Genomic DNA, 12,994 nt, shown 5'->3' on the forward strand with positions numbered 1-12,994 from the left:
TTGCGTGGTGTCAATACGCTTTCTAAATGTCACGAGCAATGCCAAAATTATGACAGCTTTTGATATGTGGGCGAATTCATACTTTCGATTTCAGTTATGAACAAACTTTGGTTAATATTTGAATAATACACTAAGTTTTCCTGTTTTAAAGATTGCTTTGATGTCAAATGTTGTGTCAGAAATGTTTTATGTTAGTTTTTGATGAACCTTCAATTATCACGCCATATTGCTTTGTTTAACGTTCAACTTTTCTACATAATCATTGTCTTAATATGGTTAATTTCATATTTACTTAATAAATTGCTATGTAAACAGATTAAATTCCTGAACAGAATACTCCCTTTAACTGTAAATGTCAGTTATGTAATGTTTAATTACCACTCGTAAATGTCATCTGGTGAACATATTTCTAACAGAGCGAGCATTAGTGTAATTGAAGTCAAGTTGTATAACTTTGAGTTACGAAATTCAAGTTATTTTCTTAAAGTTTTGCAGAAAATGCTAAGGAAATTACAGTCAAGAAAAGTTTCTAAAGCTTTAAACGAACCAGAACGTGCGTAAAGATATTTTTAGTTTTTCACTACTAATATCAGCCGGAACAACGTTCCAGGGGTGTTGAGTGTGAAGTTTGTAATATATGGTTCCACGCAAAATGTCAGCAAATCAGTAACACAGAATATGATAGCATGGAAAACCAGTTCTGGATGTGCTCATTCTGTCGTGAAAATGATCAGACTGACCTCAACCATTCGTCCGAAACTAAAGTTTTTCTAAGATATGTCGACAATTTTGTGAGAACAGTTAGAGGTGACACAAAGGAGCTGTTAAATGCGGTCAATAACCTCCATCCAAATTTACAATTTACATTAGAAACAAAAGATGATATAACAGTTTGCCATTTTTTACAACCGGAGGGGAACATTTTTTTTGCACATGGTATCAAAAACCATCAGATACTGGAACAATTCTGAACTATCGTAGCTGTGCACCCCTTCAACATAAGAAAAGCGTAATAAAAGGAACAATACACCGTCTGTTCCGAGCCACCAGCAATTGGAAAGCGTTCCATGACGCATTGACAAAAAAATGAAAAAATTTGGGAACGTAATCAATATTCTAGGCATTGGGTAGGGGATATCGTCAAGGTTACAATTAAACAGCTGCGAATGAAAGAACAAAGAAAAGGACATAGATATAACGCGGGTGTAGCCGTAAAACAGCAGGAAAATACTGAGACACGACAATTTGTATTACAGTAAAGAGGCAATCTCTAATGAATTTGTAAAAAAAGTTGAACAAAATTCATCCTGTCCAGACAATTTTCACCACTCGGAAACTTAAGAGCTGTTTACTTAGCCTCATTTCTAGCTTTGATAAGGATCTCAAATCCCACGTGGTTTATGAACTCAAGTGTAAAGAATGAAAATCCATCTATGTAGGGCAGACATGCATGCCGACATATTACCACAAGGGTTTCAGAGCATGCCAAGGCGGACTGTGAGTGTCACACGTACGTAAAAAAAGGGTGTACTAAAAACCTTGGGTCCTCTAAGATTTCTAATGCAAAATCTTCCTATTTGTTTTTGTGTAAAATTTTTCCGCTGATAAAAGTGGTCTTGTTGTTACCAAAAATTTTCACACGGTCCTCCCTATTAAAGTGTTTGATCGTTTGACATGTTTGCTCACCTTGATTTTCAAAAAAATAGTTTACTAAATCGTCTTCAAAATATGTGGTTTTGATAAAAAACAGTTTTCGAGAAACCTAGGGGATCCTTAAAGCTTAAGAGGTTTCTTTGAATCAGCTTTCCCCAAGTTGTTCCGATGTAATGTTTTGCATTGATCATCACATTTCCAATAAGTTTTACTCCTGTAGGTGAAACCCACTCTACAGTCTCAGCATACATAGCACCTTCTCGATTATTTTTTTCAAGAAGCTCTGGCTATGCTCCTCGGCATAAGTAGTTTCACTTGCTCGTTGTAAAATATTTTCCGTTACTGAATTGTTGACTTTAAAGGTTTTATCTCCAAAACCTGGTAAAGCAAAGTTTTTGTTTTGCCAAATGCTCCTATAGGTTACTTCGTTTAATGGATATATCGTTTTTAGGAGTCTTGAGTTTTTGGTAATAAAGACAACATCGTCATATACATTGCTCTTTTTAAGTGCAGACACAGTATATGCCGCTTCATACATGCAAAATCTTAATTTTATTTCGGGTTGAACATCAGCATATATCAAACTACCTTCTTCTATTGTTTTCGAAACTCGAATTCTGTTATCACAGTTCGTACTGTGATCCAGAGAATATATTTTTGTTGATACGATATTGTCAAAATCAAAGCCGTACAATTTAATACAAAGTGAAGGAGAAGCAAAAAATGGCTAGCAATGCCAGATACAAACATAGTGATATTCCATCACACGATGCTCCAGACAAAATTGTCTTTCTTTTCGATTCCATTATTTCTTTCTGGATTTTCCTGAAACAAAAACATCATCAGTTTCCTGGCTGCTAAAGTAATCCTTGTATGTACTCCACGTATGTAAAAAAAAGGGTGGACTAAAAACCTTGGGTTTCAAGGTCAGAAAATTAGTTTAAATTTTAATTTATTACTTGATCAATGACTGACACATTCTTGATAGGTGTCGACAGATTGAACTAGACAAAGCTCGGGCTTCGAGCAATACTAACAATTGTGACATCTCAGTATTTACTGGGTTAATTTACCACGGTGATAGAACCGATATTGGGTACGGAAAAAACTGAGGATAAAACTCATTCATTGAATAATAAACCTACCTTCAGAGTCAATCACTCAATTAGATCTTCATTTATTTGAAACCATTCTCCTCTGCTTTTATCTACTTAAAAATTAAACTTCAATCCTTGTATTTTAAACAAGTACCACGCACTTTTACAAAAGATAAAACATATTGCGAATAATTCCCTCTTAGTTGCTGAGTAGTTTTGTTGACTTTTACTCAAAGTTTTGCTAGCATATGCAATAACTCTATCCTCAGTTCCTTGTTTTTGTGTAAGAATTGCTCCGATACCTGTCAACGATGCATCGGCAGTTAATGTATATTGATCCCTATCGTTTGGATATCCTAAAACTGGGGCTTCTAAAAGCTTTTTCTTCAACTCTGCTACCGCACTTGTGTACTCCATTCAAATTTATTTGATTTATTTAGTAACCTGTAAAGAGGTTCTGCTGTTTTTCCGAAACCCGGAATGAATTTTCGATAATAGCCCACAAGGCCCAGAAAAGTCCTGACGTCTTTTAGGGATGATGGTTCTTTCATTTTTTCTACCGCTCTTACTTTCTCTGGGTCGACCTCGACACCACTCTCAGATATAATATGTCCTAAAAAGCGGACGCGCATTTGGAAGAAATTGCATTTTGATCCTTTAATCTTTAATCCATTCTCCGATAAACGTTGGAAAACCAGCTCTAACCGTTTAAGATGTTCTTCGAAATTTCTTCCGAAAACGATAACGTCGTCTAGATAAACTAAAGCTACTTCGTAAGAGAGACCAGCAAAAATTAATTCCATTAGGTTTTGAAAAGCTCCTGGTGCAGAAGCTAGTCCCATAGGGAGCCTCTTCCACTTATATAGGCCCAAAGGTGTAATAAAAGCTGTTACATTTTGACTCTCTTCTTCCAGCGCCATTTGAAAGTATCCCGACAGAAGATCAATGTTTGAGAAGTACATGTTTCCCTCCAGTGAATCAATAACCTCATTAATCCGTGGTAAAGGCCAGCATGTTTTCTCTATTTGTTTGTTTAGACCACGGTAGTCTACAACTAAGCGGTAGGTTCCGTCTTTTTTTGGTACCAGTAATGATGGTGCTGCCCAATCAGAGTGTGTTGGTTCGACTAAGTCATCTCGTTCCAAGTCTTCGACAATTTTCTTCATGGCTTCTGTTTTCTCAAAGCTCATGCTGCCTTATGTACGTCTGAATGGCACAGCATCCTTTTTAATTTTGGCACAGCATAATTGTATTTTATGATAAATTCGGTCGCAAAGTCCCATATCATATGAGTTTCGCGAAAATATCACTTCATTTTTTGTGCAAAGTGACCTCCTTTTTGTCATTTCCTCCCAAGACAAGCTCATTGAACTTGAGTTCACGTGTTTCTCGAAATCGAATTCGTCCCTATGCTTTTTATTATTGTCAGGGTTATTTTGTTGTACTCTTGAAATTTTTTCAATGTTCTCGCATTTTTGTAAACTTTCTTTGATTCTAATGTAGGGTTCAGAGCTCGAACCCATACGACATCATCAACCATGTCATTCAGCGATCTCGCTATTAATAAGTGTGATTTGTCTTCAAACCCTTTCATGGGTTCGACTATAATCTCTGTTTGCTGTGTTATGTTACCTTCTTCATCGATAATCTTGCATTTAATGAAACCCTCGCAGCGACGAGGTAATTCGTGATCCTCAGCAGCAATTAAAAACAGATTCTTGTTACTTCGTTGGGATGGGGACAATTGTAATGTTTTCCCAATTGCCCCGCAAAAAAGTTCGTTCTTTCTGAGGTTTAAAATACAGTCAAAATTGTACAAGAATTCCATGCCTAATAAACAAGGCGTTATCTCAATTCTGGTCATTAGAAATTTAACTGTTGTTTCACATGTAAATTTCTGAAATTGAACTTGAATATCTGTTGACCCCATTATAGGCATTTTCCCGTTATTGGCAGCTTTTATATTTTTATTGCACATTCTGATCTGGCTCGGTTCCCCCAATTGCTTGTAGTGTGTGTCGCTTATAATATTAACACTACTTCCACTATCAGTTATGGCCATTATCAATTTGTCTTTTATCATTATTTTTGCAAACAACGCCTCCACTGGGCTGTTTCCGCCACGCAAGCTTTTTACGTAGCCGGCTGAAAATGAAGCCCTGCCATTTCCAGCTAATTCTCGTTTAAATACGGACAATTTCGTTTGAAGTGATTTGGGCTCCCACATTCGAAACAATTTTTGCATTCCCTAGATGAATGGTTTAGCTGACCGCAACGGCGACATTTTTCTTTCTCGAAACTCACCGCTGCCTTCGACTGCTCGGCACGACTCTCGTGCGATCGACCTCGACTTCTGTTTTCACCTCCCGTTGTTAGCGAACGCGCTCTACTTTCGTAATTGTTTCGTCTATGTTCAGCGCTGCTTCTGGTATAGCTATTAGTATTTCTATTTCTATCTTTGTTCTCTCTTGAACTTCGCTCACTACCGCGCAGAAACTCTTTTGGCCGCGCTCCTTGCGATGAAAACTTTTGATTCTTTTGCCTATTAGTTTGATTAGACTGCAGTGTTGTCACTAAATCCTTAATCGAACTAACCAGTTGAGTGTTTTCATTCGACTGGATGGCAGAAACCCGCGGCTCATTATCCTCCTCCTCAATTCTCGTGACTGCTTCAATTTGTAGTGTTCTTTCTAAAGCTTTGTCTAAAGTCATATCCGCGTCACCCAATTTCTTTCTCAGGTCGAGTCGCACCTGACTATTTTCTATGCCTTCGAGGAATCCCCTCAAAATGAGATGTTCTCTTATCTCATTAGACTCCTGAGGGTATGCTTTTAAGGCTAAAGTTTGCAAATCAGCGAGAAAATCTGTTAATTTTTCACCAGGCTGCTGGACTCTCCTAGCTAGCCTCCCCCGGAACACTACTGGTTTCTCATTATAATGTTGTCTGAAAGCCTTTACGGTCTCTTCATAACTCTTTCTAGTGTCCTCCGAAAGTGTACGACAGAAATCAATAGCCGACTTTTGTAACCTTAACACGAAATAATGCGGCCGTTCATCAATTTCGGTCTCGGCGCCGTTTACTGTTTCTTTTCTTTGCCACTTTTGAAGTTGTGACAAGAGCTCAAAGTGTGTAATATAACTTTCAAAATCATTTGATCCAGTAATCGGTTCCGGTAACAGCGTTTTTGAGGAGTGCCGCGCCATCCTTATTTTTTTAAAAGCTGTTGTTATTCAAAATGTTTCACTAATTCTGTTCGAAACTCGAACTATTTTTCCGACACTCTAGTTAACAGCTTTTAAATATGATTGAAGCTCTAATTCCCTCCTCAATAAATGCAAAAAAACCTCGAGGTTTAATGCTTGAGTTTTAGTCAAATTAAGTCAAATTAAAATACTTATGTTTCTGAACGCTAATTTATTATCAAAAAAACATGTACGCCCTGATTTATGCTATTCGAATTTTTAGGTAGTACTCACTTGAAAGTTCGAAGATGGCAGTTGTTGTTGTCGAATCCCGACAGCAGTCCACAATTCCTCTTCCAGGTCGTGATGTTAAGACGTCGAACTCGAGTTTAAAAATTGGTTTTCAAACAAAAAATAGATTTCTCTTGGAAATTAGTACAACGCTCAATATTATTGGGTGGTGGTTTTCTATTTACTTTTAATCTCTGTCGCCACTATAGCAGCCGCCCGTGCGCATTATGTATTATCTTTTGTAATTGAGCGTGGTACTTGTTTAAAATACAAGGATTGAAGTTTAATTAATAAGTAGATAAAAGCAGAAGAGAATGGTTTCAAATAAATGAAGATCTAATTGAGTGATTGACTCTGAAGGTAGATTTATTATTCAATGAATGAGTTTTATCCTCAGTTTTTTCCGTACCCAATATCGGTTCTATCACCGTAGTAAATTAACCCAGTAAATACTGATATGTCACAATTGTTAGTATTGCTCGAAGCCCGAGCTTTGTCTATTTCAATCTGTCGACACCTATCAAGAATGTGTCAGTCATTGATCAAGTAATAAATTAAAATTTAAACAAATTCTCTGACCTTGAAACCCAAGGTTTTTAGTCCACCCTTTTTTTACATACGTGGAGTACATACAAGGATTACTTTAGCAGCCAGGAAACTGATGATGTTTTTGTTTCAGGAAAATCCAGAAAGAAATAATGGAATCGAAAAGAAAGACGATTTCGTCTGGAGCATCGTGTGATGGAATATCACTATGTTTGTATCTGGCATTGCCAGCCATTTTTGCTTCTCCTTCACTTTGTATTAAATTATACGGCTATGATTTTGACAATATCGTATCAACAAAAATATATTCTCTGGATCACAGTAGGAACTGTGATAACAGAATTCGAGTATCGAAAACAATAGAAGAAGGTAGTTTGATATATGCTGATGTTCAGCTCAAGATAAAATTAAGATTTTGCATGTATGAAGCGGCATATACTGTGTCTGCACTTAAAAGAGCAATGTATATGACGATGTTGTCTTTATTACCAAAAACTCAAGACTCCTAAAATCGACATATCCATTAAACGAAGGAACCTGTAGGAGCATTTGGCAAAACAAAAACTTTGCTTTGCCAGGTTTTGGAGATAAAACCTTTAAAGTCAACAATTCAGTAACGGAAAATATTTTACAACGAGCAAGTGAAACTACTTATGCCGAGGAGCATAATCAGAGCTTCATGAAAAAAAATAATCGAAAAGGTGCTATGTATGCTGAGCCTGTAGAGTGGGTTTCACCTACAGGATTAAAACTTATTGGAAATGTGATGATCAATGCAAAACTTTACATCGGAACAATTTGGGGAAAGCTGATACAAAGAAACCTCTTAAGCTTTAAGGATCCCCTAGGTTTCTCGAAAACTGTTTTTATCAAAACCACATATTTTGAAGACGATTTAGTAAACTATTTTTTTCGAAAATCAAGGTGAGCAAACATGTCAAACGATCAAACACTTTAATAAGGAGGACCCTGTGAAAATTTTTGGTAACAACAAGACCACTTTATCAGCGGAAAAATTTTACAAAAAAACAATTATGAAGATTTTGCATTAGAAATCTTAGAGGAAAAAGCAACTAGTTTGTGTGGACAGCAGGTGAAAACAACCGGAGTTCCAGGTGTTTTTTACTCCGAGGAAAGTTCAGAACTGAAAACTGGTAAACTTAAAATAACCATGGAAATGTTTCTTTCAAGCGTTGTTGACACCTTAAATTTCGAACTTCTCAAGGAGAGAGAAGATTTTTTTATGAAAATTAGTACGCTCCAATGCGAGATTCAACGACTAAAAATTCAAACTATGATTGAAATATCAAAAAACATTGTTAGTCCATCGGTAACGCTCTTCGAGAAAGGATCTCACGTCGAAAGATTAGGATCTTTGTTATATGTTCATAAATTTGCAAAGATGGTAGCAACAATAACTAAACTTCCTTTTTGCACAGAAGAAGTTCTTGTGTTAGTAGAGGCTCAGAATTTTTCTTCTATTAGATATATGGACACTATTACAAAAATTTTGTATCATAATTATACAATCGCTGCATGCAACCCGCTGTACCCAAATGTTGTGAAATTAGAAGACGGCAGTTTTCAACAATATGGAGAAACGCTGAAGAAATTCAATCGTGAGATATATCAGTGGTCGAGGAATAATAACTTAAACGTAAGTGATGAAAACCTGCATCGCAGCCTTTTCTCCATATCAGACGTAAAACAGAGTCAAATTGCTCGAACAATTCGCCATAATGGTAAAGGAGTTATCAGTCGGGAAGCATTCCGAGATTCGGATGGAAAATACAGTCAAGAAAATTTTATTCATTGGAACGCTCAGTTCCAAAAACAATTTTTTCTAACAAATGAAATAACAATTTTTTGTAACTTAAAAACTGAAAGCTTATACGTTTGGTTAAAAGCTAAGGACATTGCTGTGACAGTCTTAACAGTCTACCTCATATTCCAAGTTGTGAAAAATTTTCCTAAATTGTTCATCTATTTAGGATTAGTCATTAATGGAGCCTCCTGGCAACAACTGTTGCGGAATCTCGACCCTGTAACGGGAACACGTATGTATAATCAACTACTCAAATTAATTAATGAGCGTCGAGAACAAAAAAAAATGATTGAAGAGAAAGCGTCCTTGAAAGAGTCGGTTGTGTAAAAAAAGAAAAAAAAACGAAAATGAGTTGTCTTGAGTTCAAGACAAAAAAAACGAAATTGAGTTGTCTTGAGTTCAAGACCAAAAAAATGAAAATAACTTGTCTTGAGTTCAGGACCAAAAAAAATGAATGAAAATGACTTGTCTTGAGTTTAGGACAAAAAAATGAAAATGACTTGTCTTGAGTTCAAGACCAAAAAAAAGTTAAAATGAGTTGTCTTGAGGTCAAGACCAATAAAAATATGGGAAAAGTCTTGAGATCAAGGCTAAAAATATTGAGAAACTTTAGAAGCAAAAATGGTTTCTATTAAACATAGCAAGCAGTGAGACCCCACAAATTGGTGAATATGTGTACTATATGCCAGAGTTGTGGAACGTTATTTCGGAGATTTCCCCGGGAGTGTACCGAGTGGAATCTTGTCTGTCACGGACTCAGAATGTGTCTACACTAGAACTTCTGGCACCCGCCAATATTCGGTCTCGATCTCTGCAGACTGAAGTGGAACTGCAAAACCAGTGCACGCAGTTAGAGATATTGAAGAGTACAAACTCTTTACTCCAAAAGGATCTTGTCGAGCTTCGACAAAAACTAGACAAACATTGCGACAAAGCCAAAGAGGCAACAAGAGAAGCATTGGGAAAACTGAGCGCCGAGTGTGAGGCGCTAAGAGATAACCTAAAGGTGGCGGCAGCTAGAAATGCCGAACAAGAGCAGTCAATCGACTTACTTAAGCAGGAGTTGGCCGATCTAAGAGTCAATACTGATAAAAAGAGCGAAGCCCTGGAGAAAATGGAGAAAGAGAATGACCAATTGAGGTCGGAGCTTCAGCAGTTGGCGAGTGAGTGACTATAACCAGTACTTGGCGAGTGAGTGCCGAAAGAAAGACACTATAATTGATAGACAAAAGCATCCTTTGAAGAACGATAAAGCAAAAACGAAGGCCACAGAAAAGGTTTTATTCGAGATTCGGCATAAAAATTTATTGAATCGGCCTGCAACATTGTACGAGATTTCGTTGGTAAAAAATTCTGCTTCAAAAGATCAGATCAAAAAACACTACCACAAAATGAGCTTGTTGACGCAGCCTGCTGCTGGTGGAGATGAGGAGTTTTTCAAGACCATTATTCGAGCATACCAAATACTGATGAACAATGGGGCGTGAGAAGCGTACAACAATTTCGGGCTGGACGAGGCAGAGAAAGTCATGAATGACGAAAACTGATACCTAAACTTTTTATCTGAAAAGCACAAAACTTTTGTATTTTAAAACGTTCATGTATCAAGAGCTGTAAAATTTGTTTGATTTTATATGAGTGAGAGGCACACTCTATTCTTATTGAGAAGGGGGCAGTGTGAGTGTCGCATGTATGTAAAAAAAGGGTGTACTAAAAACCTTGGGTTTCAAGGTCAAAGATTTAGTTTAAATTTTAATTTATTACTTGATGAATGACTGACACAATCTTGATAGGTGTCGACAGTTTGAAATAGACGAAGCTCGGGCTTCGAGCAATACTAACAATTGTGACATATCAGTGTTTACTTGGTTCATTTACCACGGTAATAGAACCGATATTGGGTACGGACAAAACTGAGGATAAAACTCATTCATTGAATAATGAACCTACCTTCAGAGTCAATCACTCAATTAGATCTTCATTTATTTGAAACCGTTCTCTTCTGCTTTTATCTACTTATTATTAAACTTCAATCCTTGTATTTTAAACAAGTACCACGCTCAATTACAAAAGACAATACATATTGCGCGCGGGCGGCTGCTATAGGACTCACCGATGGGAGTACATGCAATCGAGTGCAACGATGATAAAACAGCTTTCCAGTGGAAGATATTAGACCAATGCAGCAACCAATCTAAGTTAATAACACTAGAGGCGCTCTATATAAGAACATTGAAACCAGCCATCAACACGCGCGACGAATACTGAACACGAGAATTGACACTGAAAGCTTAGTTTGGAGATAAAAATGCAACTTGAAAGACACGTTAGGAAACGAAAATTTCAACTTTACAATTGAACAAAACCAAAGTTAGTTTAAAGAAATATATGTAGGTTTTTTTAATGAAAAACATGTCGATATGTATCTGCTACATCAAGTCGAAAATGTATTTTACTCAGATGCAAATGTTTTGTAGATACGATTGTAGATATGTAAAAATTCGTTTTAAATATCCTTGAATGATTGATTTTAGTGATTTGCATTTTATTTTCTGGCTTTTCCTTTTAGCATTTTGTATTGTTTATAACCTGACGATGAACTCAGAGTTCGAAAACGTTCGTACGAAAGTTTTAAATTGACGATCCTTTTTTAAATCTTGAACTAAGTAATGTATAATGTATATCACCAGAGTAAATATAATTTCTCTCCTTATGCCTCCGTAATTTTAAACGAGGTTTTGCACGGCGAACTGAACAGCTTTGAGCAAGATGAACAGATTTCATATGGGACTATGGAACAGATGCTTTTTGAAAACTTGCCAACTTCTATCTTTGTTATCTCTGTGAGTAAGCTTGCCAGTTTACCAAAAAATATCCTTTAAACTTCTGATGATGATGCATCGATTAACTCGAAAATAGAAAAGAGCGACCAAAATTATGTTGATCAAGACTGACTTCAAAAACAGGCTATTAACCATGAAATTCATTTTGTTTACTTTTGTCAGTGAGTACATTTATCTGCATAATCCTTTTACACTTATGGTATGTTTAGCGTCAGCTATCCCTTTATAATAATAGTTTTTCTCTTGCGTGGGAGGAGAGTCTAGATACCTAATTATTCTAGTATTATGTCCACCTTTTGACTCGACTCCTAGAGCCGAGAGTTCCTTTAATTTAAAATGGAATTCGTTTTTGTGGTAAACGATTCTTGTTTCAACAGTTGGATAGGGGATTGATGTTCGTTTCGGTTGCAGTTTGGAAAGAATTTTTTTAACATACGAATTTGTGAAATGTAGGAGCCGTTTCCGCTCCAGGTGGTACTCCCGGTTCGATACTATTTTCGAGATACTGTTCACCTTCTTCAGATTTGTACTTATGCTATATTACAACATACTAGATTAACAGGCATTTTCGCGCAATGATGGAAGTTGACAGCTCGACTAGCGTTCCCACCAACCCCTCCCCGCTGTCAAATTTCTCAGCCGTCTCTTCTCGAAATGGAATGCATAACACAATGATGAGGAAGAATGGAACAACTGCACGGAAACTGAACATCAAAAATGCTAAAAGTATGTACCTTTCTATCTATCTTAAAATTCTTACCAATTAATCTGGCGGCCGACTTTGGGGTCAATTGGTGATATCGAAAGTCGATTTGGAATGTTTTTGTTATTGTGATTTAACAATAACGACTACCTGAGGTGACCGACTATCCTTTTCGGGGATGGGCTTTCTTTTAATTGACCCTTTTTTGCAGGGATTTGGAAAAATTAATTGTAATTGCAATAATTGGCAATTAATTGATTGGTTACTCTACTTTAATTGCAACAATTGATTGGAACGACACAATTAATTGCTCAATAATTGGCGGAAATTGAAGCAGCATTTAGTCAGGTCGCAAACCCGCAACTAGAGAAAAAGTTCCCAGATCACAAACTTCTGTCAAAGATCGTATGCAGTTTGACAGATTTGGGTGTTAAAAATATTTTCGTCGTTGATTAGAAATTGAATAATTCAGATAATATAACCATTTGCGTACATTTTTGGGTAAATCAAGGCAAAATTGTTTTCAGATCTGTCAAAAAAATTATTGATAGAACCCCAAATTTAATTGATCAATAATTGATTTCAATGTTTTGCCAATTAAATTAATTGATTGCTCCTCTTTTTGTCTAGACAATTAATTGCAATTGATTTTTCCAAATCCCTGCTTTTTTGTGATTTAAAAATAGAGTGGATGTTTTATCAAGGTAGTATTGGCGTATCATTATTTCACTTATATTCATATACTTTAATGAGAGGTGAAATTTGATGGTCTCCCCTCTCATTGGGTCAGATTAAAAGCGAAAAGTCTGTACTCTCTCTCTCATTGGGTGGCAAGAAAGCATTAATGAAAACA

The 12,994-nt window shown here is 36.5% G+C and overlaps 1 protein-coding gene across 1 annotated transcript in view; it reads left to right on the forward strand.

Annotated features, from left to right (window-relative positions):
- The window catches only part of LOC142343916 (cullin-4A-like), a 414,013-nt gene that overhangs the window by 304,957 nt on the left and 96,062 nt on the right, over positions 1 to 12,994 (forward strand). Inside the window, exon 2 of the mRNA XM_075395314.1 lies at positions 11,959 to 12,164. Within this exon, the coding sequence (XP_075251429.1) occupies positions 12,014 to 12,164 (151 nt within the window). The 5' untranslated portion in view covers positions 11,959 to 12,013. The remainder of the gene's footprint in view (positions 1 to 11,958; positions 12,165 to 12,994) is intronic.

Source organism: Convolutriloba macropyga, chromosome 1 (assembly GCF_964194025.1).
Source record: "Convolutriloba macropyga chromosome 1, txConMacr16.3, whole genome shotgun sequence".
Lineage (NCBI taxonomy): Eukaryota > Metazoa > Xenacoelomorpha > Acoela > Convolutidae > Convolutriloba > Convolutriloba macropyga.